Source organism: Rhinichthys klamathensis, unplaced genomic scaffold, assembly GCF_029890125.1.
Source record: "Rhinichthys klamathensis goyatoka isolate OS25496 unplaced genomic scaffold, OSU_Roscu_1.1 h1tg000120l_1, whole genome shotgun sequence".
Classification (NCBI taxonomy): Eukaryota; Metazoa; Chordata; class Actinopteri; order Cypriniformes; family Leuciscidae; genus Rhinichthys; species Rhinichthys klamathensis.
The window spans coordinates 165,043-190,279 of record NW_026606657.1 but is presented as its reverse complement, the minus strand read 5'-3'; the positions used below and the strand labels follow the sequence as shown (position 1 = coordinate 190,279).

Here is a 25,237-nt window from a genome sequence, read left to right as displayed (position 1 = left end):
GAAGACACTGTATGACGAATGTGAGCACAGGAGGTACAGACAGGGTGAGAAAAACGCCCACGGAGGTGTTTTGAGTTTTCACAACGTATATCCTATAAGTCTGGTGTAATGAAGCTAAAATGCGATGATGTGCATGAATTGTTTTGAGTGGTCGAGAACCAAGAGACTTCATCTGTATGTTTCTAAACATGGTTTTGTTCTACAACGTGGGTGTTTAATATGCATGTCTTAAAAAAACCGACCTCGCCTCTGGAAAGAAGGTGTCTGATTTAACTTCTGTAGGAGGTCGGGGCTGACAACCTTTAAATGACAACTTTAAAAACGGCAATAGAGTGCCTTCAGAAGACGCTTCACCTCACAACCATTTACTTTTGCTTGTGTGTCAGTTTTATTTATTTTGGTTTGCTTTTTTTTTATGTTTGTCTTTGGCAGTGTGCATGGATGTTTTGTAAATGAATGTGTTCTGATGCTTTATTAATATAAAGTAAATAAATATGTCTTTATTTACTCTATAGACTGTGTTTTGGTCATCATTGGTAGGCTATATGCAAAACTCATCAAGCTAGACGGTATTTTTGGGAATGATGGGCATTGGGAAAACCTAGTGACCTGCTTACCTAGATGACATAATTGAGCATAATAAAACATAAACACATCCATCCATCCATCACACCTAGTTTACCGGTCTAGTAAAACAGTAGACTACACCTGATGGATTTGTACACTAAATAAATGTATAATTATGAAGCCAGTGCAATGTTTTTATTTAGCATTTTCCTAATTCAATATAACATTTGAGTGATTGAACTGAAAATTCTCAATTTCCACAAATTAGCTTGGTGACCTAAACATAGTTCTGAAAATGCTTTTGTTTATTTCTTCTTCAAATACGTAGTATATATATATATATATTTTTTTTCCCCCTAACTCATCGTTTCCAGGTTTGAATAGGTTTTTGAGTTCACGAGGAGCTCGTGAGCATGGGGGGACCTCAGAGGTCTTGTGTTTGTGTGTAACTTAACCATGAACTTAACACACACACACTCACACGGCGTAGCTTCCTGGTTACATGCAGGGGGATTGTCTTGCAACATTTCCGGAACGCGCAGCGCGTGAGTGATGGTCAGTTCGCATTCAGTCGCGCGGGTCGCTGAAGGATCATGTTGATTCTCATCTCACGGTTATTATTTATGACGGCGGTGTGGCGCGTGGCGGAGGGGAAGGTAACGAGCAGGTTTATGTGTGTTGCTGACAGACACAATGTAATGATTCATTCTTATACTAATGACTTTCACAAGTGTGTTTTTTGATAGATATGAAAAGATACTTTGAAAAACACTAAACGAAAAACAAAAGTTATTCTCGCATTCTAAATGTGTATCGTAAATGAAGGATATATTTATTTTCAGTTATGTTTTGTTATTTTGCTGTTGGAACTTCCAGCTACGGGTAGGCTACGTCTCAAACAGTGAGCTGTCTAGCCTACTGTTTGGGGTATCACGTGCAGAGGCAACATACAGTAGCTGTCTACCTAGGGTGCATGTTTGGACGCTAAACCTATGTGCTGCCTACGTAAACAACATTGTGGGTGTCATAGTGAGCTAATGAGTTACATGCTGTGACTTCTTATTTGGACATTTTATGCATCTGAAATGTAGTGTGCTGCCTACTTAGAAAATATTTTGGGAATCTTGGGCGCCACTTTAGTGCGTGTGTGTGTGTGTGTGTGTGTGAGAAAGATGGACATGAGAAAGAACAACTAATGACCTGTGTCACCTGCCTAGTGCCTAACCCCAGATAGCACATTTTGGCATTATACAGCATGATGTACTGCCTACATAGACAGCATTTTTGGGTGTCTTTGTCAAAACAAAGGACATCATAAGTGTTTCACAGCAAGTGTTCCTACACACATAACATGGGCAAAACTAGTGAACTGCCTACTTAAATGCCATTTTTTAGCATCAAAACAGTTTTCTGCCTATTTCTGCCTCTGTATTTTTTGGACATCATGGGCATATGCAAAACTCAGCAAGCTGCTAAGTTAGACGGTATTTTTTGGAATGATGCACATGGGAAAAACCCAGTGACCTGCCTACCTAGTTGTCATATTTCAGCACAATAAAACATAAATTACTGCCTACTTAGACAGCACTTTTGGGCGACTTTGCCTAAAAAGCTGTGCTGAGCATCATAAATATCTTTCAACTAGTTTTATTTTGGGGGCATAACATAGGGAAAACTAGTGAACTACATTCTTGAGCATCATAGGTATCTTAAAACTTGTTGGGCATCATGGACATAGGCAAAACCTATAGGCCTAAAGCTACATATCTAGCCAGTATGATAAATGAGATCGCATTTTTATGGATAGCATTTTTATCCATCAAGTATCTCAAAATCAAGTGTGCAGCATTTTTGGTATCATAGGGCGATAAGATGCTTACCGAGTTCTAGCTCTTGTGGTGTAGATTGAGAGGGTGGGGAGTTCACGTATGTCACAGCTTAACTAGAACACAACCGCGTACTTTACCATGCAACAAGACAGTCAAGTGAGCATGCTAATATAAAAGTCTTGTTAATCAGCCTTGATTTTAGCTCTCAACGAAAGCTTTTAAGAAGTTACATTGCAGGTTCCACTTGCTGTTCTTGATCTGGTCATGGGAGAATAAACTGCTTTGACTGAGAAATGTGCTGGAGCCCCGAACAAACAGCATGCTTAAATAATAAACAGATATGATTCATGGATATTGAACATTACTGAATGATTTTGGTCTTTTTAACAAGAAATACGTGCATGCATTTTACATGCAACGTGTAAATGTGTTGCCACTGTTATCAGCTAAGAGATTGGCTTTCACTTGTTTGGCTGACTTACAAGGACACTGATACTGTAAAGATAATCGCTCAGGTCTGTTCTTCAGTAAAGCTCACTGTTGCATGGAGGAAGTCGGCTGGCCTGTATATGTGGGTCGTTTCCCAGTAACACACCTCAGCAATTTCCTCTCAACGTCTTGAGCGTTTGCCATTTGTCTGAGAGGACGTCAGTGGTTTTAGAGATGATGCAGTCATTTTTCGTAACGTCTAATCTGCATGATTATCTCAGAGTGTGCATTTCCTGCTGAAAAGCTTGATTTTTGATTTGGAAGTTGATGTTAACTTTTCATCTCAGATCGTTTCTAGGGCCAGCTCTTTTTTTCCAGTTATAAAATATAAATGAGTCATTTTTGAACCCGCCTCATGAATTGAGTGTGACACTATTACAACATCTCTTAGATCATTCTGTGCATTTTGGTCTGAGGCAGAAAGTACACAATCCTCCAGCAACTTCCTTTTTAGGAGCACGGATCTGTAACCGTGCCGATAAATGCTGTACAAATGTGCTCAGGGTTGTATTTTCTTATCTATGAGGGATTATGCTAAATCTATCTTTAACTGTTTGATTGTTCACACTGGGAAATACCTGGACCTTTGTATGTGAAATGTGTTTTGTAATGATTTCATATTTAACTTGTTCCTTGTTCCTATAGGGCAGGGATGTCCAAACCCAAAGTCCAAACCTGGTCCTGTTGGGCCACTGTCCTACAAAGTTTAGCTCCGACTTTCCTCAACACACCTGCCTGGAGGTTTCTAGTATGCCTAGAAAGCATCCAAATTCACATTCTTATACTATGCCCCAAAAGTATGTCCTGTTATTGTGAAGAAAAAGTACATACTTTTGAGTGTGTTTGTAGCAGAAGAGTATACAGCTTTGGACATACTACTTTGTCATAATTGCGACTTCAACGGACAGCTCTGTCGCTTAGGCTGCATTTACACTTGGCATTAGATTGAGAGACCTAGTATCCGGATGTTGTCCACATACAAATTGAACAGACAAGTGTAAACGCGCGTGTCCAGGTTCGGAGGCATTGTGATTGGATCTCAGTGTAATCCAGCCGTCGTGTCTGCATTCACAGGTGGACGTCACACAAACCCCGCCACTGTCATTATTCCCCCTCCTCTCTCCAGAACTGAGAGCTGTGTGGTTTTGCGATACAGTCGAGTGTGAATGATATGTAGGCTACATCTAGCCTAGAAATCTAGACGCACCCTAGCGGCAGCAAAAATTATTTTGCAGCAAAGTGTGGTCTAGCAACTCTCCGTTGGCTTTTCGAGCTGGAAAAACCAAACTCTGGTCAGGCCAATCACATTGTGTATAGAGTTGGTGGGCGGGCTTAACAATGACGGCAGAGATGTGACGGTTCCGCGTGATTTCCATAGGTGATTTCCCATCTAACATTACTTGAAAACAAAGAAGATGCTGCTGGCGAACAGTGGTCTTTCGAATCAGCTTTGGCCGCGACTCTGGAGGACTTGGAGTTAAGAGAACGTAACTTAAGTCATTCTTAAAAAAGGAAGATGTGTTCGGAGTTTTGACGAGCGGATACAGCAAAAGTTTAATATATCAACTAGCTCCGCTGGTGGGAAAACGCATGGGACTCACTCAGCCACAGCCGTTCGTTGCTCTGGTTGGTTGTAGCGCTGTCTTATTGCGTGCCGAGGGATATTGAAAGACAACCGTTTATCCCGCCCCTCGGATTGAGGTATGCCAATTGTGAGTTCCCAGACCTAACATCTTGATGTAGGTCTGGCTTGCCAGGCTAGGCTACATCGCAAATATACTGAAATGTTTGCCTTCGCAGTTCGCACCCGAAAGATGCAGAATCATTAATTTTCTGTAAAGAACGCGCATTTTCCCCACCACAGCTGGCAACGTTCTTGGACGTTCTCTACCGTTTCCATTACGGCATCTATCCACATTATTAGCACTTGCAGCCTCTTCATCCTCCTCTTTTTTGTGAGATTTGTAAAATGTCCCCCGAAACTGTTTTAAAAAGAAATCCCACCACTTCAGCTCGACTTTGCACCGGAGCCATCATTTATTTTTATTTTTATTTTCACGGGAATGCGAGTTCCGATCTGTTATCCAGATGCAGAAGCCACTTGATGTGGACAGGTGTAAACGCACCGTGTCCTGATTGGCTTATGATCCGAACTGCTTGATCGGATCACGCTGATCGCATGTTAATGCCAAGTGTGCATCCTGTCAATAATCCTGTCAGTCACGGTTAAAATCCTCCACATTCAATTTAATTTAATTCCCTTCCGTATCGGAGAAACGTTGCTGCATGTTGATCTGCCAGTTGCCGGTTTTTCATGCAGAGACTTTCCTCATGTGTTTGTAGTTTGCATTATGATGCATTTAAAAGTAAATGACCAATTGACTTAATGCACTACTTCCTGAACTTAAGCCTGCTCCTTTATTTCCTGTCTTACATTATTGGACACACTAATTAATTCAGGTGTGCCTGACCTCAGTAGTCATAGCAACAATAATCAGACACACCTGGATTAATCAGTGTGTCCAATAATGTAAGACAGGAAATAAAGGAGCTGGCTTAAGTTCAGGAAGTAGTGCAGCTGTGCATAAAGTCAATTGTATCTTTATAAAAGTTCACAATTCAGTTGCAGATGAAATATAATGTGGATAACATTGAATAAATATTTTTTTGTCAGGTTGGATACTGATAATTAATCACTCAAACTCCTTTATCTAAACCTCTCTACTTAACAGTCTTGCACATCTGCCATGTTTGCTGTTTTTTTTCAACACATTTTACTCGTGTTTGTAATTCTAATCGAATCCTCGTCCAACGCAGAATGGGTTGTGGGGAATATTAGCAGTAGAGTGTGCACGGATCTGCATTTCGGATTCTATCCGGAAAAAGTAGACCACTTTGGAATACTTATTTTCAATATTCGTTTCTTTAAATTCCCGGCTTTGTGTAAACGTGGCCTTAAAGTCCAGTGCAGTGACACTTCAGGGTCAGGATTGGAAACCCCTGCTATAGGAGCTCAATGCAAACATATTTACTCTTGACTGGTGCATAACTTTCTTTAGGCATAAAATAATTAATTTCTTCCATTTGATTTGGGGTTAGATGTGATCTCGATAATATTCTCTGTTATATTCATTCATGTGGATATCCAACAATCTTGCAAGATTCTACATATCGTTAGATATTATAAATCACCTCTTTGGTATATTTTATGTGTGGCCGGTTTTGAAAACACATACAAAAATTCAAGCTTGACTATTAAAGCTGTCAAAAAGTTCCCGATGGTTTGCAAAAGTCCCTTGCTTTTCCACTAAACAGTTTGTCTGGTTTCCCGACCTGAGTTTCCCGGTCATTATTGTTTCTCCCGACCCTTTATTTACCTAGTTAACAGTAATTTCCCTCTGATTTCACTTCTGCTTTTGTCCTCCTTTGCTCCACCTTCCATCCCCTCTGCCAGTGTTTATCATTTGTACATTGGACACCTTCTGCACTCAGACAGCAAACTGCTGGAGACTCTGTATACATGCATAGCTCTCAGGATATCAATCTATTGGTTAGAAGATTATTATAGGACAGAAAAACCACAAGCTTTGATCTTTGTCACTCTCCATTACCTATGGCCCAATTTGGCCATTCATATCAGTTTCCACTGTGCGTATGGTTCACCTCTTCACTGTGAAGATTAAGGGAGATTAGTGTGTGTGTGTGTATATTCCCTTTCCTTTCAATGAATTGTATTGTATTTATATTATTTACATATCAGCAGCCACATTGAAAACCCCACGTGTCAAAACATCTAGATAGTTGGGTTTGTGTGTGTCAAATTAGTGGCTGACCATGTGAGTTTTTCAGTGTTTGATAGTGATTCAGCAGCGTTGGCGTCCTTGAGAAAAGACTTATAGGAGGAAATGATGCACACTGTTTCGCTCACAGGCCACATGACATTTCCAAGTATCAGTTCCTGATAATTCAAGGAAAATGTCACTGTCTGATATTTTTGGCTTTGTCCCTTTATGTTCATAGGCACCACTTCCATATAGCTCAAATGAAAAATGTGACAACCCAACCACTGAATATCACAATAAAAATCTGAAAATATGCTGCAGTAAATGCAAACCAGGTAGGTTGTAAAACAAGATTACAAATGTTTCTGTTTTTACCACGATAGGACAGAGTGTAACCATTTGTATTCATAACTTTATTAGTTTTGTTTAGAATAACGATTGCAGGTTCTTCTGACATATTTATATTTATTGTAGGAACACGTCTGGATGTGGAGTGCACTGCGAATTCAGACACCACCTGTGCGCCCTGTCCACATGGACAGTACTTGGATCAATTTAACTATAATCGCAATTGTTTCTCCTGTCGACATTGTAAAGAGGGTGAGTCAAACCTTTTTAATAAAATCACCCCAGAATCAAAAAGGCTTGTTTTTAGTATTCATTGGAATATATCTTTGAGGGTTAGTTTATCATAAAATTAATTCCGTCATCATTTACTGTTCGTCTTTTCCTTCCAAACCATTGAAGATTTTCTTAATTTAATAAACTACAAATGGAGATAATTTTCACACTTAACTTTTCTGTACAATGAAAGTGAATAGTGACTAGAGGCTGTCAAGCTACAAAAATGACAAAAAGAACCATAAAGTAGTCCATATGACTGTTTCAAGTATAATCTGTGTAATCTTAATATGAGCATACAGAGGTGAAGATTATCAGCGAATTTCTGACTATTCTTCACACAAAACAACCGTATGATTTGTGTAAATGATAAGATAATTTGCATTTTTGATAAACTATTCCTTTAAATATTAATGTAATATAAAATGTACAGATTAAACAAACTACATGCTGATTTCCACAAAATTGCTCATGTGAGCATTTACAGGAACACGTTGCATTTACTAACAATTTGCAATACATTTATTAACAGTATTTATTCATCTTTATTAACTTATTTATTTAACATCTTAATTAACATCTGTTCATTGTTAGTTCATGTTAGCTCAGGTCCATAAAAAATATTAACAGATACAACTTTTGATTTAAATAATGTGTTAGTAAGTATTGAAATTAACATTGACTATGATTAATAAATGCTCATTTTTAGCTAATTTTAACAGTTTTGTGTGCGCGAACACCGAATTTACTTCTGTATATAAATATTTATTTCATTTTTTTATTGCTTGTTGCTGTTCAATTCTTCTTTTTAGAGAAAGGACTGGTTTATCATAAAAATTGCACCGCTGATACCCAAACCGTTTGCGTTTGCAAGCCTGGAATGACCTGTTTGAACACTGTTTCTGAATGTGATCAATGTAAAAAATTTAAATCCTGCAAACCTGGTGAACACATCATCAGAAAAGGTAAGAGGCAAACATAATCTAGCTAGTCAAGTCAAGTCAATTCATCTTCATTTATATAGCGCTTTTAACAATGGAGATTGTTTCAAAGCAGCTTTACAGAGATAAACATACAATTTACGGTAACAGAGATTGTTTTGGCTACTGTACATAAACACTATAAGAGCCTGGGAAGCCAGAATTGGAGATTTATAGCATTTATGTCTGTAGATGAAATACATTTTTAGCACTCATTCACATCTAACATTTACACTCTCTTTTGGGAAAATTAAAAAAAATATTGATGACTCATTCAACTTTTGTCAAATAAAACGCTCTCCAGATTACGAATGCTTCTCCCCTTAATATCTATAATCACTAAAACAACATGTAGCAAATGATTGCTGGTTACCTGCCTTATAAAAAGCTGTTTGTTTAAATGGGAAATACATACATTTTCCATAGTCATTTGATGATGTAAGTGAATATTTGTTTCAGTAGACCAGTTATATGTGGCATCATCCTTGTGTTTGTGAATGCAGGATCACCTAAAGCTGATGTCAAGTGTGCAGTGTGTCCGCCTGGAACCTTTTCAAACCACAGTAATGCTGAGCTCTGCCAATCACACTCACAGTAAGATGTGAATGGAAAGAAATAATCATTACTTACAAATGTACACCAATGCATACAGCTTATTTGTCTTTTTTTTCTCGGTTAGATGCCATGGCGGTTCAGTTTTAAGACCTGGCAACTCTAAAACTGACACACAGTGTGAAATGACACCACCCCCATTAACTACAACAACAACAACAACAGAGGTTTCTCTTCAGATTTCATCAAAGCATCCTCAGTTAAGAGAAATTAATAGTCCAAAGGAGGAAGTGCAGCACATGAGCACGACCACCTCACCATCTTTGCTTCCATCGAGCAGCATGACGCCAAGCACACCAGAGAATCAAACCACTATAGGCCTTAACTCAGATACCTCGATTCTAATCTACAGCACTGGTAAATATTCATCCAGGCCATTTCATCCGAATTTAGTTTACAATCCTTAAAAAAGTATACATGGTATCAGAATGCTATGCAGGAAATCGGTTGCCTGGTACAAAGGTCATTTAAACAGTGTTGCGGTCATTATGCACAAATATTTTACTGCAGAATGCTATGATCCACTAGCCTGGTCCCACCAGACTCCCGTACATTTCATTTGTACAGAGAGTCTGGCCTTGCTCCATTGACAAGCGTTAACTACCTTGTAGGCGGGTACTCTGTTGAAGTGTAAAACTATTGGATCTGCCCAGAGTCACTCTAGATCTGCCATAACCAATCACTGACGTTTGGTCGACTCAAACTAGCGTACATAAACGTCATCGTTCTCAGCCACTCCCTCTGTTCGCTGATTGGACCTGTAAAAAATTGACCGGAGAAAACCAAAGAATACAGCACAATCCCTGACGTAGTACTGAAGGAAAATGAAAATTGAGCGGAAGTACGTAGGAGGGCGGAGCCAGGCTAATGATCGACCAATCAGAATCAAGTATTCCAGAACGCAACTTAATAGAGTGCAACGGTCCCACCAACTTATTTTTATTTTAACTTCTTAGTATTTCTATAGGATTTATGAGTTTTTGTTAAAGAGTTATAAACCACGAACCCAAAGAATCAGCTACAGGTGAATCATAACATTACAAGCTTTGATTTGAAGCTTTTTAAAAAAAAAAAATCAGACAAATGTACAAGACTTAAGTATGAGGGAAAGAACTGTATCTGTTAGTGAGTCACTTTTTGATGCCTTGCTTGTGACAATGTTTGAATTTTTTAATTCTCTGTCATGCATTTCCTTCCTCACTTTCTGTCACTTGTACCTTTTCATTGTTTCTTCTGTGGTCTGTCCTTATCTCTCTTTCTGTCTCTGTTCTCTTCAGTCATTGTTTGTGGTGCTCTGTTTTTGCTGACGCTGGCCGTGATGGGGATTACTTGCATGTTACGAAAGAGAAAAGGTAGTGGGTATTTTCATTTCAATTGTGATGAGATCAAAGAAGTCATTTTGGTAGATCAGTTAAATGTTATCTGCTCTTTAGATTTCGATTCTGTGCTTTTACACTTTCTTGGTTCTTTTGGGTGACATCTTTCTCTAACTTTCTCCTGCAGGTGTACACAAGGATCCAATCACAGGGGGCAAAAAGGTACTTTTTTTAAAGTGCATACTGCATACTTAAAAAGAAAATAGTATGTTTAAAGCAATTATTTTAGTGTGGCTTTACTATCAAACAAGGTAAACCACTAGTAAAAAAGGTAAACTACCAGCACAAAGGTAAACTCCACTCAACAAGCCTGTTGCTATTATCAATGCTATTCTGAATAGGATACCATCATAATATCCATCCATCCATCCATCTTCTTCCGCTTATCCGGGGCCGGGTCTCTAAGCAGAGACGCCCAGACTTCCCTCTCCCTAGACACTTCCTCCAGCTCTTCCGGGGGGACACCGAGGCGTTCCCAGGCCAGCCGGGAGACATAGTCCCTCCAGCGTGTCCTAGGTCTCCCCGGGGTCTCCTCCCAGTGGGACGTGCCCGGAACACCTTCCCGGGAAGGCGTCCAGGAGGCATCCGGAACAGATGCCCGAGCCACCTCAGCTGACCCCTCTCGATGTGGAGGAGCAGCGGCTCTACTCTGAGCTCCTCCCGAGTGACCGAGCTTCTCACCCTATCTCTAAGGGATCGCCCAGCCACACTGCGGAGAAAGCTCATTTCGGCCGCCTGTATCCGGGATCTTGTCCTTTCGGTCATGACCATAGGTGAGAGTAGGAACGTAGGTTGACCGGTAAATCGAGAGCTTCGCCTTGCGGCTCAGCTCCTTCTTCACCACGACAGATCGGTACATCGACCGCATTACTGCAGAAGCTGCACCGATCCGTCTGTCAATCTCCCGTTCCATCCTTCCCTCACTCGTGAACAAAACCCCAAGATACTTAAACTCCTCCACTTGAGGCAGGAACTCTCCACCAACCTGAAGTGGGCAACCCACCCTTTTCCGACTGAGGACCATGGCCTCGGATTTGGAGGTGCTTATTCTCATCCCAGCCGCTTCACACACGGCTGCAAACCGTCCCAGTGCATGCTGAAGGTCCTGGTCTGAAGGGGCCAACACGACAACATCATCCGCAAAGAGCAGAGACGAAATCGCGTGGTCCCCAAACCTGACACCCTCCGGCCCCTGGCTGCGCCTAGAAATTCTGTCCATAAACGTTATGAACTGAACCGGCGACAAATGGCAGCCCTGCCGGAGTCCAACATGCACCGGGAAGAAGTCTGACTTACTGATGGCAATGCGAACCAAGCTCCTGCTTCGGTCGTACAGGGACCGGACAGCCCTTACCATCATAATACTATTGTACTAATACTTTTTCTGGCTTATAAAGATATATAGTAAGTCTATATATCTTGTTTTTTTACATATAAAGGATAAGCATATTAGCATTACTATTTCTAGCAAGTAGAGAAATAATAAGGCTGTGTCTGAAATCGGCCTTATACCCTTAAATAGGGCACTATTTAAGGGGATAGCCATTTGTAGTGGTGTCCGAAACCATATTGGATGTTATTAAGTGCACTCATTCAATCCCACAATGCACCGCAATAACGAGTGTACAAACCAACTTTTATTTAACTGACAGAAGCACAAAGAAAAGATTTCCAATGTTTTCACTGATCAACTTAATTGTATTTTGGAAAGATAAACATATTTGGGTTTTGATGGCTGCAACACACTCCAAATAAGTTGTGACAGAGGCATGTTTAACACTGTGTCCCATCATCTTTCCTTTTAATTACACGTTTTAATTGGTCGGAAACTGAGGATACTAACTTCTTCAAGTGGAATTTTTACCCGATCTGGCTTGATAGAAGACAGCTGCTTAGCAGTCTGTGGTCATCATTGTGTGATTCTCCTTTTCACGATGGGTCATACATTTTCCATAAGAGACAGATCTGCACTGCGGGCAGTCAGTCAAGCACATCCACTCTATTGTGTAGAGTGTCTATAAACCACTCTGATGTAGCACTTGCTGAATAAGGCCTGGCATTGTCTTGCTTTCCAGGAAAGATGTGATCTTGATACCATTACATATCTCTCTTCAATCTGAAAATACTCCTCCATGTCAATAATACCTTCACACACATGCAAGTCTCCCCTGCCTGTACTATGACAGATGTTTGCTTTTGCACCTGTCGCTGGTGAAAGTCTGGATGGTCCCTTTTGTCCTTGGGACTGATAACTCATTGTCTGTTTTTCCCCAAAACAAGCTGAAACATGGACTCATCATCAGACTACAACACACATTTCCAGTGTCTTTTAGACCATCTGAGATGAGCTCGTGCCCAGATAACTCGCCGACATCTCTGCTTAGAACTTATGTATAGCTTTCTCCTTGCATAACAGAGATTCAAGTGGCATTTCTTGATGCAGCAGCAGACTGTGTTAAGTGACAGCGGTTTTCCAAAATACTCCCGAGCACATGTGGCTATATTTATCAGAGTACCATTATGGTTTCTCATGCAGTGCCATCTGAGGGCTTGAAGGTTACGCCGCCTTGTCTTGCCTTAAACAGCCTGAGATTTCTCTGGATTCCCTGATTCTTTTCACAGTATTATGAATGGTAGATGGTGAAAGACAAATATTGTTTGCAATCTTGCATTGAGAAATGTGATTTTTTTTAAATTGTTTGACAATTCTCTAATGAAACTTGGCATAGAGTGCTGAGCCATGACCCATCTTTGCAAGCAAAGACTGAGATGCTCCTTTTATACCCGATAAAGATACCCTCGCCTATTGCCAATTCTTTACAAAACTTTACAAAATGTCCTATATACAGTGTACTAGATGTTTTTTGGCAAATGTAAGACGAGCCTTTGTTCTTTTTGGTTGGCAGTGGCTTTCGCCTGGGAACTGTCCCATGGATGCCATTTTTGCCCAGTCTATTTCTTATTGTTGAATCATGAACACTGACCTTAACTGAGGCAAGTGAGGCCTGCAGTTCTTTAGATGTTGTTCTGGATTCTTTTATGACCTCTTGAATGAGTCATAAAATCGTTGCGCTCTTGGAGTAATCTTTTTAGGCGGACCACTTCTGGGAAGGTTCACCACTGTTACAAATTTTCTCCATTCTCCAATTCAGGAAGGCTACCCTTCCTGAATTATTATTATTTATTTTATTTTTTTCATATTTGTCACACTTAAATAATTCAGATCATCAAACCAATTTTAATATTACACAAAGATAACGCAAGTAAATACAAAATGCAGTTTTTAAATGATGATTTCATTTATTAAGGGAAGAAAGCTGTCCAAACCTGCCTGGCCCTATGTGAAAAAGTAATACAAACAAAGTTATACACATGCATCAGTCTGGAAAGGGTTACAAAGCCATTTTTTAAGTCTTTGGGACTCCAGCGAACCACGGTTAGAGCCGTTATTCACAAATGGAGAAAATTTGTAACAGTGGTGAACCTTCCCAGAAGTGGTCCGCCTAAAAAGATTACTCCAAGAGCGCAACGATTTTATGACTCATTCAAGAGGTCATAAAAGAATCCAGAACAACATCTAAAGAACTGCAGGCCTCACTTGCCTCAGTTAAGGTCAGTGTTCATGATTCAACAATAAGAAATAGACTGGGCAAAAATGGCATCCATGGGACAGTTCCCAGGCGAAAGCCACTGCCGACCAAAAAGAACATAAAGGCTTGTCTTACATTTGCCAAAAAACATCTCGATTATCCGCAAGACTTTTGGGCAAGTATTCTGTGGACTGATGAGACAAAAGTTGAACTTTTTGGAAGGTGTGTCCCGTTACATCTGGCGTAAAACTAACACAGCATTTCATAAAAAGGACATCATGCCAACAGTCAAACATGTTGGTGGTAGTGTGATGCTCCGTGACCTCAAGCTCAAGCGCACTTGGGTTATGCAGCAGGACAATGATCCGAAACACATGAGCAAGTCCACATCTGAATGGCAAAAAAACAAAACAAATTAAGGTTTTGGAGTGGCCTAATCAAAGTCCGGACTTAAATCCAATTGAGATGCTGTGGCATGACCTTAAAGGGATAGTTCACTTTGAAATAAATTTTTGATATGTTTTAGCTCACCTCAAGGGCATCCAAGATGTAGGTGTCTTTGTTTCCGCAGTAGTTTCAATTTTGATATTTTTAGGTCAAACCGTTCTTGTCTGTCAGTCATATAATGCAGGTCTATGGTCACTTCCTCAAAGAGCATGCACAGAGAAGTCCAAATTAAACATGATTTAATGACTCGTTAATGTAAGTACACATTGATGGCCTAAGACACGAAACGAGCGGTTTGTGTGAGAAAACGAACAGTATTTATATCGTTTTTACCTCTTGTAACACAGACCGAAGCGCCCGCGCCCTCAGATCACTTGGACGTGGCTGTGGTTACAAGAGGTAAAAACGATATAAATACTGTTCGTTTTCTCACACAAACCGCTCATTTCGTGTCTTAGGCCATCAATGTGTACTTACATTTACGAGTCATTAAATCATGTGTAATTTGGACTTCTCTGTGCATGCTCTTTGAGGTGGTGACCATAGACCTGCATTATATATGACTGACAGACAAGAACGGTTTGACTTAAAAATATCAAAATTGAAACTACTGCGGAAACAAAGACACCTACATCTTGGATGCCATTGAGGTAAGCTAAAACATACCAAAAATGTATTTCAAAGTAAACTATCCCTTTAAACAGGTTCATACTCTAAACCCTCCATATGGCTGAATTAAAACAATTCTGCAAAGAAGAGTGGGCCAACATTCATCCACAGCGACGTGAAAGACTCATTACCAGTTATCGCAAACGCTTGATTGCAGTTGTTGCCGCCAAGTGTGGCACAACCAGTTATTAGGTTTAAGGGGGAATTAGTTTTTCACATAGGGCCAGGCAGGTTTGGAAAGCTTTTTTCCTTTTAATAAATGAAATCATCATTTAAAAAATGCATTTTGTATTCACTTGGGTTATTTGTGTAATATAAAAATTAGTTTGATGATCTGAATCATTTAAGTGTGATAAATATGCAAAAAAACATTTTTCACAGCACTGTAGTAGGGAAGTATGCGATTTTGGATGCAGCCAATGTTTTGAAAATTGAATTTCTAATCGAGCACATTGCATTGTGGGATACATTTCATTTTTTCCCATCTCTTGTTTTCTTCAGGTAGAGCAGGATCCCTCAAAGAGCGACATACCTGATTGTCAGCATCTATTAACCGCCGACAAGTGCCAGAAGGAGCCCTCCATGTCTTCATCGGACAGCCAGAGTCAGCCGGACTCCAGCCAGAGTCACATCAGCGGAGACTGGCTGGAACGCACCAGTCAGGAGGGGTCGCAACACGAGCTGCCGTCCGTCTCCAGCCCGTTAGTCAATCTCAGCATCACGGCCACCTTCAACTGCCATCTGAACCCGGCGACAGCGTCCTGTTCCATCCCGATGAACACATCTGCACTGACACCTCGTGCTGAAGCTCCGGTGCCGCTTTCCCAGGAGGAGGTCTGTGTATCCTGCCAGCAAGAGGACGGCAAAGAAGCTCTGCAGTCAGTGCAGGAGAGCGGCCCGTGCACCTTCTGATCCAATGTTACCGATCAGCCCAACTGAAAAAACGTATACGTTTAGAGAAATGTATTTTCCAAATGCTCGAATGCAATGTAATGTTAATCAGAGACTTAAAAATAACATTTATTGCATCTTTTAAAAAATGTTATTATGTAAGGCTGACATGTAAAACACATAGGTTGATATATTATATAAGCTCACATTACTACTTTTGCACTAATTAGTTTTTCACCATACAATGCTAAAAGGCTGATTTAATTTCACATAATTTGATGATAGGAACTTACTCATACACACAATTTCTGGCCCAGCTAGAAAAATTTGCATCCGACTTCATCCCACCAAAGCTCTATCCTGCAAAACTAATTCACCAAACAGGCAAAGTCGACAATGCTGATTATTTAAAATACCAAATATTGGCCTTGCTGATATATTCGCCATCCTCTAGTGTGAATTATTTACATCAGTGATGTTTCATAGTTATAAAGCTTTACTTATTACTTATTTAGTAATGTCTTTGACTTTGACTCAATAAGACTTCAATCGATAGTCATCTTCATTTATATAGCGCTTTTAACAATGGATTGTTTCAAAGTAGCTTTACAAAGATAAACATATAATTTAAGGTAACAGAGATTGTTTTGGTTTTATAGCGGTTCTTGAATAATGTTATTTCCAGCTAAAGTTAAGTTTGATTGATTCACCTCCGTCGAAATGATCAGACTTTAAACGCGAACCTGTGATGAACGCTGACGGCGTTCACGTGCACATTCAGAATTGATTCTGTAGTTATGTGCTTTTGAAAATATGTGCGCAGGTCTGTAATTCCATACAACCCATGCTTAAACAAACTAGTTGTCTTGCCTATAAATTTTGATACAGACTTTTGTTTTATTTTATCACTTCGGGGTACGCGAACCGAAATTCACAACGCTTTATCTGTAGAGTGGGAAAGGGATCCTCCATAGGGAGAGGATAGTTGACACTTCAGAACTGCATTGTCATCGGGTCCAGGCGAATCTCCTTCGTCAGATCTGGATACGGCCTGGATGTGATAGTTCACCACGTCATCATATTCTTAACCTCAATATGTTCTAAAAGTTTATTTTTTTCTGTGGAATTTAAAAGATATTCTGAAGAATGTTGGTCACCAAACAGTTTCTGGTCCCCATTGACTTCCATAGTATTTTTTTTGGGGGGGGGGGGGGGGGGGGGGGGGGGACCAGCAGTTATTTGAATACTCTCATTCTTCAAAATATCTTCCTTTGTGTTTCAACAGAGCAGCTTGACTAAATGATGAAATAATTTTCATTTTTGGGTGAACTATCCCTTTAATGAATAATGTATAGATTTGTTTAGATATATGAATCTAGCGCCACCCAGTGGTTATTTTCTCTACCTCCCCAGTTGCAAACCTACAAGGTGTTTTACTGTCATGTTGTTTTTTCCACATTATAATATAAAGACTCAGTGAATGGAAGGATTACATGAGAGGAATGAGAAATGGGGCCTTCTGTTGCAGCACAGGTTGTCCAAAACTTTTGTTAGATTAGAGAGTCGACATACTGTAACTGTATATATTGCACTGCCAAGTATATTGCCAAAGATGATAGATATGTATATAGTTATTTTTTTATATTTTGCATATGTACAGTATACACATATAAAACCCAATTTTATTCATAATTGTTTGTCTATGTTATTTTTTTTCTATTAGGCAATTATTATTACTTACACAAGTAAAAGTTGTGTAACTCATCCAGTGTTGTTTCTGCTACAGACATGGATGAAACCTCTAACTTGAGATTTCTCACCCGGTGGACAATAATGTAGGCTAAAAAATCATTTGGGTGACCTAGCAATGCCTTGGTATTATGCCAGAGAGTTTTGCACAGGAATCTACCACAAGTCTAAAACCCGGTCATATTTTATTCAGCGTATATTGCTTTAATTTATATATTTCCTCACTGGCAACTGTGGAAACTACAGTGTAGTCAAGACCTAACTGGTTCTCCTTGCCAGAACATCTGTTGGTAGACCACCAGCAAAAAGCAGTTTAAGATTAAAGTCTCTTTAAAATGAGGCCGGAGGACAGCCTCCAGCGGGGATCAATATTATTAGCTGTTAACAGACTTAAGGAATCAGAGAAGTTTCTCTTTAGGAGCTGATTTAATATTGATCATGCTGTTTTGATGGATGCCGTACACCCACATCAATATTGCACTGTAGAGCGAGCTGCTTGCTTTTCTGAGCGTGGAACAAAGTCTTCAGTAAGCCGCAGTCTGTTTGTTGTGGGACTGGTTCAGGAAATCTGGTTTTCATCTGTAGCTCATTGAGTAATCACATGATTTTTTCAGAATTGGGACAGATGATGTAAGTATTATAATGTACAAGGGCCCTTTTGGACACAGTAACACCATTGAATATTGGGGTGTAAACACTCATGATTTTTATTAAAATAAACAGGCATTTTGTTCTTATTAAATTAACTTACAGTTTTTTATTTTATATATATCAAATATTTTTTTCCCATTTATTTTATTTTTCGAAAAAAGTTAAATTAAAATTATGGTCATCTATATGAATGATTTCAGTATTTGCCTGTAGCTAAAGCTATTAATTTACTTTTTATTATATATATTTAAAAATGTATTATAAATATTTCTGTTTTATTTTCAATGTCTTTTTTGTGCATCTTGTTTTAGCCTCATCACAGACCCAAACTTTTAGTTTCGCAATATGAAAATCCAAGAAGTAGAGCATTCTGCTGACAACGGCAAGTTTATGGGTTCAATTCCCAGGTAATGCATGATAAAATCTGTTTAGATACCGCTATAAGGCAATGTATGTCACTTCCGATACATTTTGCCTAAATCGAAATTTATTTTGTGTAAATCCATTTTTACACAGATTACATCCCTCAGTGCATCTTTCCATCACAGAATAAATGATAAATTGCAATGGGATATTGGAAATGAAATTGTGTATGTTTTCAGAAAAAAAAAAGACTGAATTTTCCTGTGATGCATATGAATGGCCACTGTTGGAAAAAAAATGAAATGGTGCGAAAGTTTGTTTTCTAAAAGTACACAGTTTGCAGAAATCCTATAGGTGCTCAAGGTGAGTCATTTTAGTATGCTGTGTTCTCCATTCTAATCCATCCCTGTTGTGAAAGCACAGCATTATGATTATGAGTAAGCAGACAACAGAGATAGAGTTGTTTGTGGGAAATGGCTTGTTTGCGCTGTACTCTGTGACAGGAAATCCTGACATCAATTTGAGGCAGGGAAGCAAACCGACGACCTACCCATTAACAGCACGCCGTTTCTCAAATGCAATGCAAGCTATGAATGAACTCTGATAGTACTCTGTTGCACGCTTTCATAATGAACACACAGTGTGTTGCATTGAAGATACTGACTGCGCTGCAACTGAGATGCAAGCAATGAATGTAAACCACAGGACCTCAGATTTTCACTCTGAAACTAGAGAGATAAACAAGGTTTGCATTGATGTCGGTCAACCTCATAAACTGCTGATTCATAAATTCTCGATCGTTCTTCCTGTAAAGCGTGGACAGGTGAGGAAGGCATCCTTATTTCTTTTAGTGATACAGTAAGTGTTGTCAGTGCTGTTAAATGTGTCTTGGCACAAGTCAAACCACGAGCACCAGAATAACTCAGCGAGAGGGTTGGTGGGCAAAGGTCAGCTTCTGAAGTGAGATGTGTGAGGCCAGTGTCGGGAAATGTGGGTGCGTGAGTAAAGGTGAAAACACAATGGGCTCTATGCACGGTGGTATTTCCGGTGAAGGTCTAAGGATGCTGGATTACTTCCGCCGATCGTAGAGTCCAATGCTATACCGAGAATTTATATTGGTTTTTATACTCTATTGCTATACTAAAGAAACGTTAGTCACAAAAACAGACACCCCTCATTTTGTTTATGCTTCTTTGTTTATTATATTAAATAAACATAACTATATATAAAATTACATCTAAACGTATTAAAGTTTCGTTTTAAAGACGAGAGGACAGTACATTTTGAAGACTCTGCTATAATCCCGTTTTCCTCGGTTTTTCTCCGCTTTAAATCTCCCCAACCGGAAACGCAAGAGCATCCTTGCATCAAACGCGGAAGTTATGGGTGCATATAGCCCATTACATTGGCATTCTTTGGAAAGAGCTTTGACAATAATAAGGAAAGTAATTTAGTCAGGCAGTTGACCTGTCGTTTTGCACAACACTGTTCTGTTAACCTGCGGCCTTTGTATGGCCTACAATAATGCACGCACGCACACACACACACACACACACACACACACACACACACACACACACACACACACACACAATGTCAGAAAAAATATAAAAAAGTTAGATTTTGAATAATGTTTGGAAAAAATATGGGGTCCATGTCTGGTTACCCATGTTCTGGTTACACATACTGTGTTCAGCAGAAGAAAGAAACTCATACAGGTTTGAAACAACTTGAGGGTGAGTAAATGATGACAGAACTATGGATGTAAATACTCGAGCTCTTCAAAGCGGAAGTGATTCTGATTGGCTGTCATTGTTTATATCGGTCATCCGCTGGAAAAATCGTTCTAAAAGTGATTCCAACGATTATTTCCCTTTGCCGTTATTTTGTGATAGTTTGTGAACTCTGATATTCTTTTATATTTCGAATAATTTTTAGATCTACATCTTTATTGTTATAATTTTAGTTATCGTCTTTGGTGTGAACGGGCCTTAAAAGATTTGTTTCTATATCTATGTTCAATATAAATGTAGCCTATTTAAAAATTTATTTTCCATGGGGAAATGAATAAGTAAAGCAAGACAAATTCTTCCATGATGTATACATAGGCCTACTTTTGCATTAATTGCCGCAGTCTTCTTCTATTTTCTTTATACAATATTATTATTATCACCCTGGAACAGGCTTCATGAGATAAAATCGTAATGCACTTTTGCCAAATTGGTCTATGATAATTTATATATGACAATTTAATTGCATATTATGAAAACAATAAACTAAATTATTTGCTTTGAAATCTGGATTTTTGTATTGACTTCAAACTTTCTTTAATGTAAATATCTGAATGCTATGTTGAACTCATTGTATAAAAACACGTTTGTGTTTTGTGTCGACCTACAAAAACACGCCAGCAGAGTGCGAGCAATCACCCTGATATTATCATATGCCTGTGATGAGGAAGCCGGAGCTGTACCATCACAGCAGCGGGAGGGATTCACCCTTCATCCGTGTAAAAATGCCCTATATAGTTCACGAATCCAGCCCAGATGATAAACACAAACTAAAAGTATGTAATTTTCTTACTTTCCTTACAGCACGAATAAAAGTCCAGAGAGAGATGTATTAGCTTGTCATCTATTTGTGTCTCCCCCCCTGTGTGGAGTTGGTTCGTTCCGTTGCTGTGCGCCTCTGGAGCGAGTTTAGAGCTTTGGGATTGTGAAGAGCTGCGCGTGCGGTCGGTCGCTTCAGCTTTGAAGGATCTGACGTGATGAAAATGTCTAATTAAAACAACGAGCCGTTCTTCTAATTATGTGACAGTCGGTTGTTTCTAGTGTATAACGCGTCAGGACCGTTTGGGGTAAGTGAATGAACTGATAATGTCAGTTTTTTTCAGAGGATTGAATACATGGAAAACCTGTTTACACATCCTGCTAGCTGGCTAATTATTTAGCAGCCGGCTTTGATAAACAACAAGAAGAAAAAATGGAAAAAGGGAGAAGAAATTGTTTAAAAGCTGCTTTTTGAAACAAAACAGTGATGCTCATAACTTTTGTGAAATTGCCATGATGTAACGTTACAGTACAGGAGCTTTCTGATTTATATACCGCTGATTTAAATGGACTTGATAACATCCCAATTATCTTCAGTTGAAGTCTGGTGGCAATCTGTGTGACATTAGCATTTATGATTCGAGGTGTGTCATAACCATTTGGGGATTTATTTTGATAATTTCAGTTGTTTATATATTACATTCTTAAGAAAAGATCTTATTGAAAAGTGTTTGATGACTGAGTGACATCTTGTATAAATTAACCTGTTTTATAATTTAATGTCTTTAATTAGTCAGTAGCGTGGGAATGTCATTCTGAATAGTTAAAAATTTTAAATGCAATATTTTTAATAACTTGATTTGTTATTTAAATGGACTTGACACGATTATGGAATCCCAAACCTGCAAAAATAATTAATGTAATGTCATAATAGGAAAATAAATAAAAAGAATAAAAGTAGAGTTAAATAAAATATATGTAGTAAAATAAAGTTAAATAAATACAGAAAATAATAAAGGAAAAGGAAAATAAATAAAAATACAGGACTAAATCAAGTCATTTATTGCTTCATTTTCCTTTTATTCAGTTTGTTCTTTTATTATTATTATTATTATAATAATTTTTTTCTGCAGGTTTGGACATCCTTTCAAGATTCCTTTGTATCCTGGTAAAGTGAATGGTGACTGAGTGACAGTCTGCAAAAAAAAGAAAGAAAGAACACTTTTAAAAATGAATGTCTTTAATTAGCCTGGAAATATCGTTTCCGATTCTTAAGTGAAAATGTAATTATATTTTTAATGGGCTTGATAAGGTCCTATTGAATCCTGCAGAATGAGGCCAGTAAATAATCAGATTTTCAGGCGAGTCTCTTTTAATTAAGGAATATCAACATTTTCTTGTCTGGTTTGAGTCAGTAGAAGATTTATCTGCATTCGCTCATCAATGCATGATAATTTAGGGCAAAGTCCATGTCTGAAGCATTTACACCTGGTCATCCGAGAGTCTAATGTACCTGTTGCAGAATCTTTTAAATGTCTTGCTAATTCTCTCTGTTTCTGCTTTTTCTTTTTCTAGAACATTTCATCTAATTCAGTAGAGGAACATTTTCAAGACTCGTTTAGGAAGCCCATCTGGTTTATAAACTCAGGGTTAGTGCGTCCTGCAGCCTGCACAGTGCATGACCGCCCCCTCCATAGATTCAAATGGCTTGCTGTCTGAAGGACGAGCTCTTGTGTTCCATTTGTCTGAGCATTTATCAAGACCCAGTCAGTTTCGGCTGCGAGCACTACTTCTGTCGTAAGTGCATCACTGAGCACTGGAGCAGACAGGAGCGTCACAGCACACGAGACTGCCCGGAGTGCAGGAGGACCTTCACGGATCCCCTTTTGTCCCCGAGCCTCAAGCTCTCCAACATCGTGGAGAGGTACGCCGCTTTCCCTCTGGACGCCATCCTCAACGCCCAGAGGAACTCGTACCCATGCAAGGACCATGAAAAGGTCAAGCTCTTCTGCTTGAGTGACAAGAGCTTGGTGTGCTTCTTCTGTGATGAGCCCGCCTTACACGAACAGCACCAAGTCACCAGCGTCGACGAGGCCTATGAGGAAATACAGGTCTGTTTTTATTTATTTTTATTTTATTTTTTACGAGCCCTTATTCTCCTCTAGGTCATATATGTCACCATGAAAGCTCTTAATGTTTCCATTGGCATATTATGGGAGGATAATCCCGCAATTTTACGGGGGTTTTTTTAGGGGTGTGCAAAAAAATCGATTCACATTTGAATCGCGATTCAATCTTTACCGATTCAGAATCGATTCACAGAATTCCAAAAATCGATTCATATATATTTTTTTTATGGCATGCACGGGCGGAGTGGCGATCGGGTGAGTCAGGACTTTTACCGGTGGTCCAGTAGTGTTTCGAGGCTGCGGGGCCGGTCTGATAAATAGTTACATTGCAAGTTCTTGCCGCCCGCTGGTCAAACTGTGCAGCCTCTCTGCTCAACCCGTAAATAAATGCATCGATCCGCAGATCTTATGTTTGAGTTCTGTAGATCTTTTGCCAAGCGTGTCAGAGGTTACGGGTTCTAAACCGCACTCGTATAGTTTTTTCTCTCTCTCATCAAAACCGAATATGTTCATCACGTTTGTGTGCTTTATATTTTGTGATTTCACCGGAGTCTTCCGTAATCTTCAGTAAGTCAGTGATTAAGTCTTTTGTCCATGAGTCTCATAAACATGTTCGAAATTCCAGCGGTATAAACATTGTTTGCTTTTTCTGTTCAGTTTATCTGAACTGTTAGTGTAGAGTAGATGTTCAGAGCATATTTAGTTCCTCCATCTCTGTTTTGAGATGCAACGGAAAATTAGTGAAGAAATATGTTATTGCCATTTGAATAGAAGCCAGTAATATCTGTTTGTTTAATCCAAACAGCTGTTCTGGTGAGATATTTATGAAGCACGTCCCATTTATTTACTTTACGGCCTTGAAATCGCCTTGAAAATGTATTTTCCTCCCTCACTGTACCGCTGTTGTAATGATTCAGTTTTAGTTTTAGGTTGTTTAAGAGGTTTCTTGCCTCGAATGCTTTTCATGTAACTTATTTGTCGACGCAGGGCTCTTTGTTAGGTTCTCTTTATTCATCATACTTCCTGGTCTTTACAACCGAACATCGCCTACACTACAGTACATGTATAATGTAAACACTGTTTTTAAAAGAACCATACCTTGATAGACGGCAAAGAGTAGGTCATCTCACATTATAAACCTTTCCTATATATTTTAGTAATTTTTTTTCTTTGAAGCTTAATGCATCATTTGTTCAAATATGTCCGTTTTTGTTATTCATGTGCTTTGTAGTACTGTGCCAATGTACACGTTGAGCTGGACATTTTCATTTCACAAGTTCATTACATCTCATTTCATTACACAAGCATCAGTAGCTGTGCCCCTCATTAAGGAGATCTACTCAATGCATAACCTTTTTCTACTTGAGAACACTCTTTTTGTCATTTTAGTCTGTATGCTGAATTATTAGTCTGATTTTAAGTTTATTGACTGGCTGTTAATATTTGTCGGTAAAGTCATATTTGCTTTTTGTTGTATTGAGTGTTTTTTTTTTTACATTTTGATCTTTCAAATGTTTTTTTTTTTTTTTTCACAATTAGGGGTATAATTTGATGTATCTGAAACATTTATATGGTCCTAATTCACATTACTGTGAGCCTTTACGTTTTTTTCTTTGTTAATGCATGGAATAATGCATGGTTAGAGGATTGCAATAAGTTAGTAATTGCATGGCTGTTGCCTGACATAAATAGACCGGCTCTTTATCTCAACTGACTCTATAGTTTGACATATTGGTCATTCAGCACCTACTCCTATTGTCTGATAACACACATCAGAGGTGGCTAAAAGTGACACTTTCATTTAGTGCAACTTGGCCTTATCAGAATAGGACTGTTTAATTGTCTGGAAGTGAGAAAGTACTTGAGAAACGGATAGAAAACAGCAGTTACACGGATGACTTTAAGACAAGTGAAGTGTTTGAGTGGAACAGATTGTTTTATAC

General features: G+C 39.0%; 3 protein-coding genes across 4 annotated transcripts in view; all 3 read left to right on the top strand.

Annotated features, from left to right (window-relative positions):
• Positions 1-25,237, top strand: part of emp3a (epithelial membrane protein 3a) — a 127,195-nt gene that overhangs the window by 27,639 nt on the left and 74,319 nt on the right. The gene's annotated exons all lie outside the window — the stretch shown is intronic.
• tnfrsf1b (tumor necrosis factor receptor superfamily, member 1B) lies at positions 1,069-16,077 on the top strand. Its single transcript, XM_056255297.1, has 9 exons — positions 1,069-1,223; positions 6,906-7,002; positions 7,142-7,267; positions 8,101-8,253; positions 8,772-8,862; positions 8,948-9,237; positions 10,158-10,232; positions 10,384-10,418; positions 15,464-16,077. The coding sequence occupies exons 1-9, from the start codon at positions 1,161-1,163 to the stop codon at positions 15,872-15,874; spliced, it is 1,341 nt and encodes a 446-aa protein (XP_056111272.1). The 5' UTR covers positions 1,069-1,160; the 3' UTR covers positions 15,875-16,077.
• Positions 22,785-25,237, top strand: part of LOC130088508 (E3 ubiquitin-protein ligase TRIM62) — a 38,213-nt gene continuing 35,760 nt past the window's right edge. For both annotated transcript variants that reach the window (XM_056255290.1, XM_056255291.1), the window contains exon 1: positions 22,785-23,276. In XM_056255290.1, the coding sequence (XP_056111265.1) occupies positions 22,869-23,276 (408 nt within the window). In that variant the 5' untranslated portion in view covers positions 22,785-22,868. The remainder of the gene's footprint in view (positions 23,277-25,237) is intronic.

Bases quoted from the DNA above. Each gene is read 5' to 3' on its own strand.
- tnfrsf1b (XM_056255297.1), top strand. From the start codon at position 1,161: ATGTTGATTCTCATCTCACGGTTATTATTTATGACGGCGGTGTGGCGC. The intron at 1,224-6,905 runs GTAACGAGCAGG...TTATGTTCATAG, and splicing joins GGCGCGTGGCGGAGGGGAAG to GCACCACTTCCATATAGCTC. The intron at 7,003-7,141 runs GTAGGTTGTAAA...TATTTATTGTAG, and splicing joins CTGCAGTAAATGCAAACCAG to GAACACGTCTGGATGTGGAG.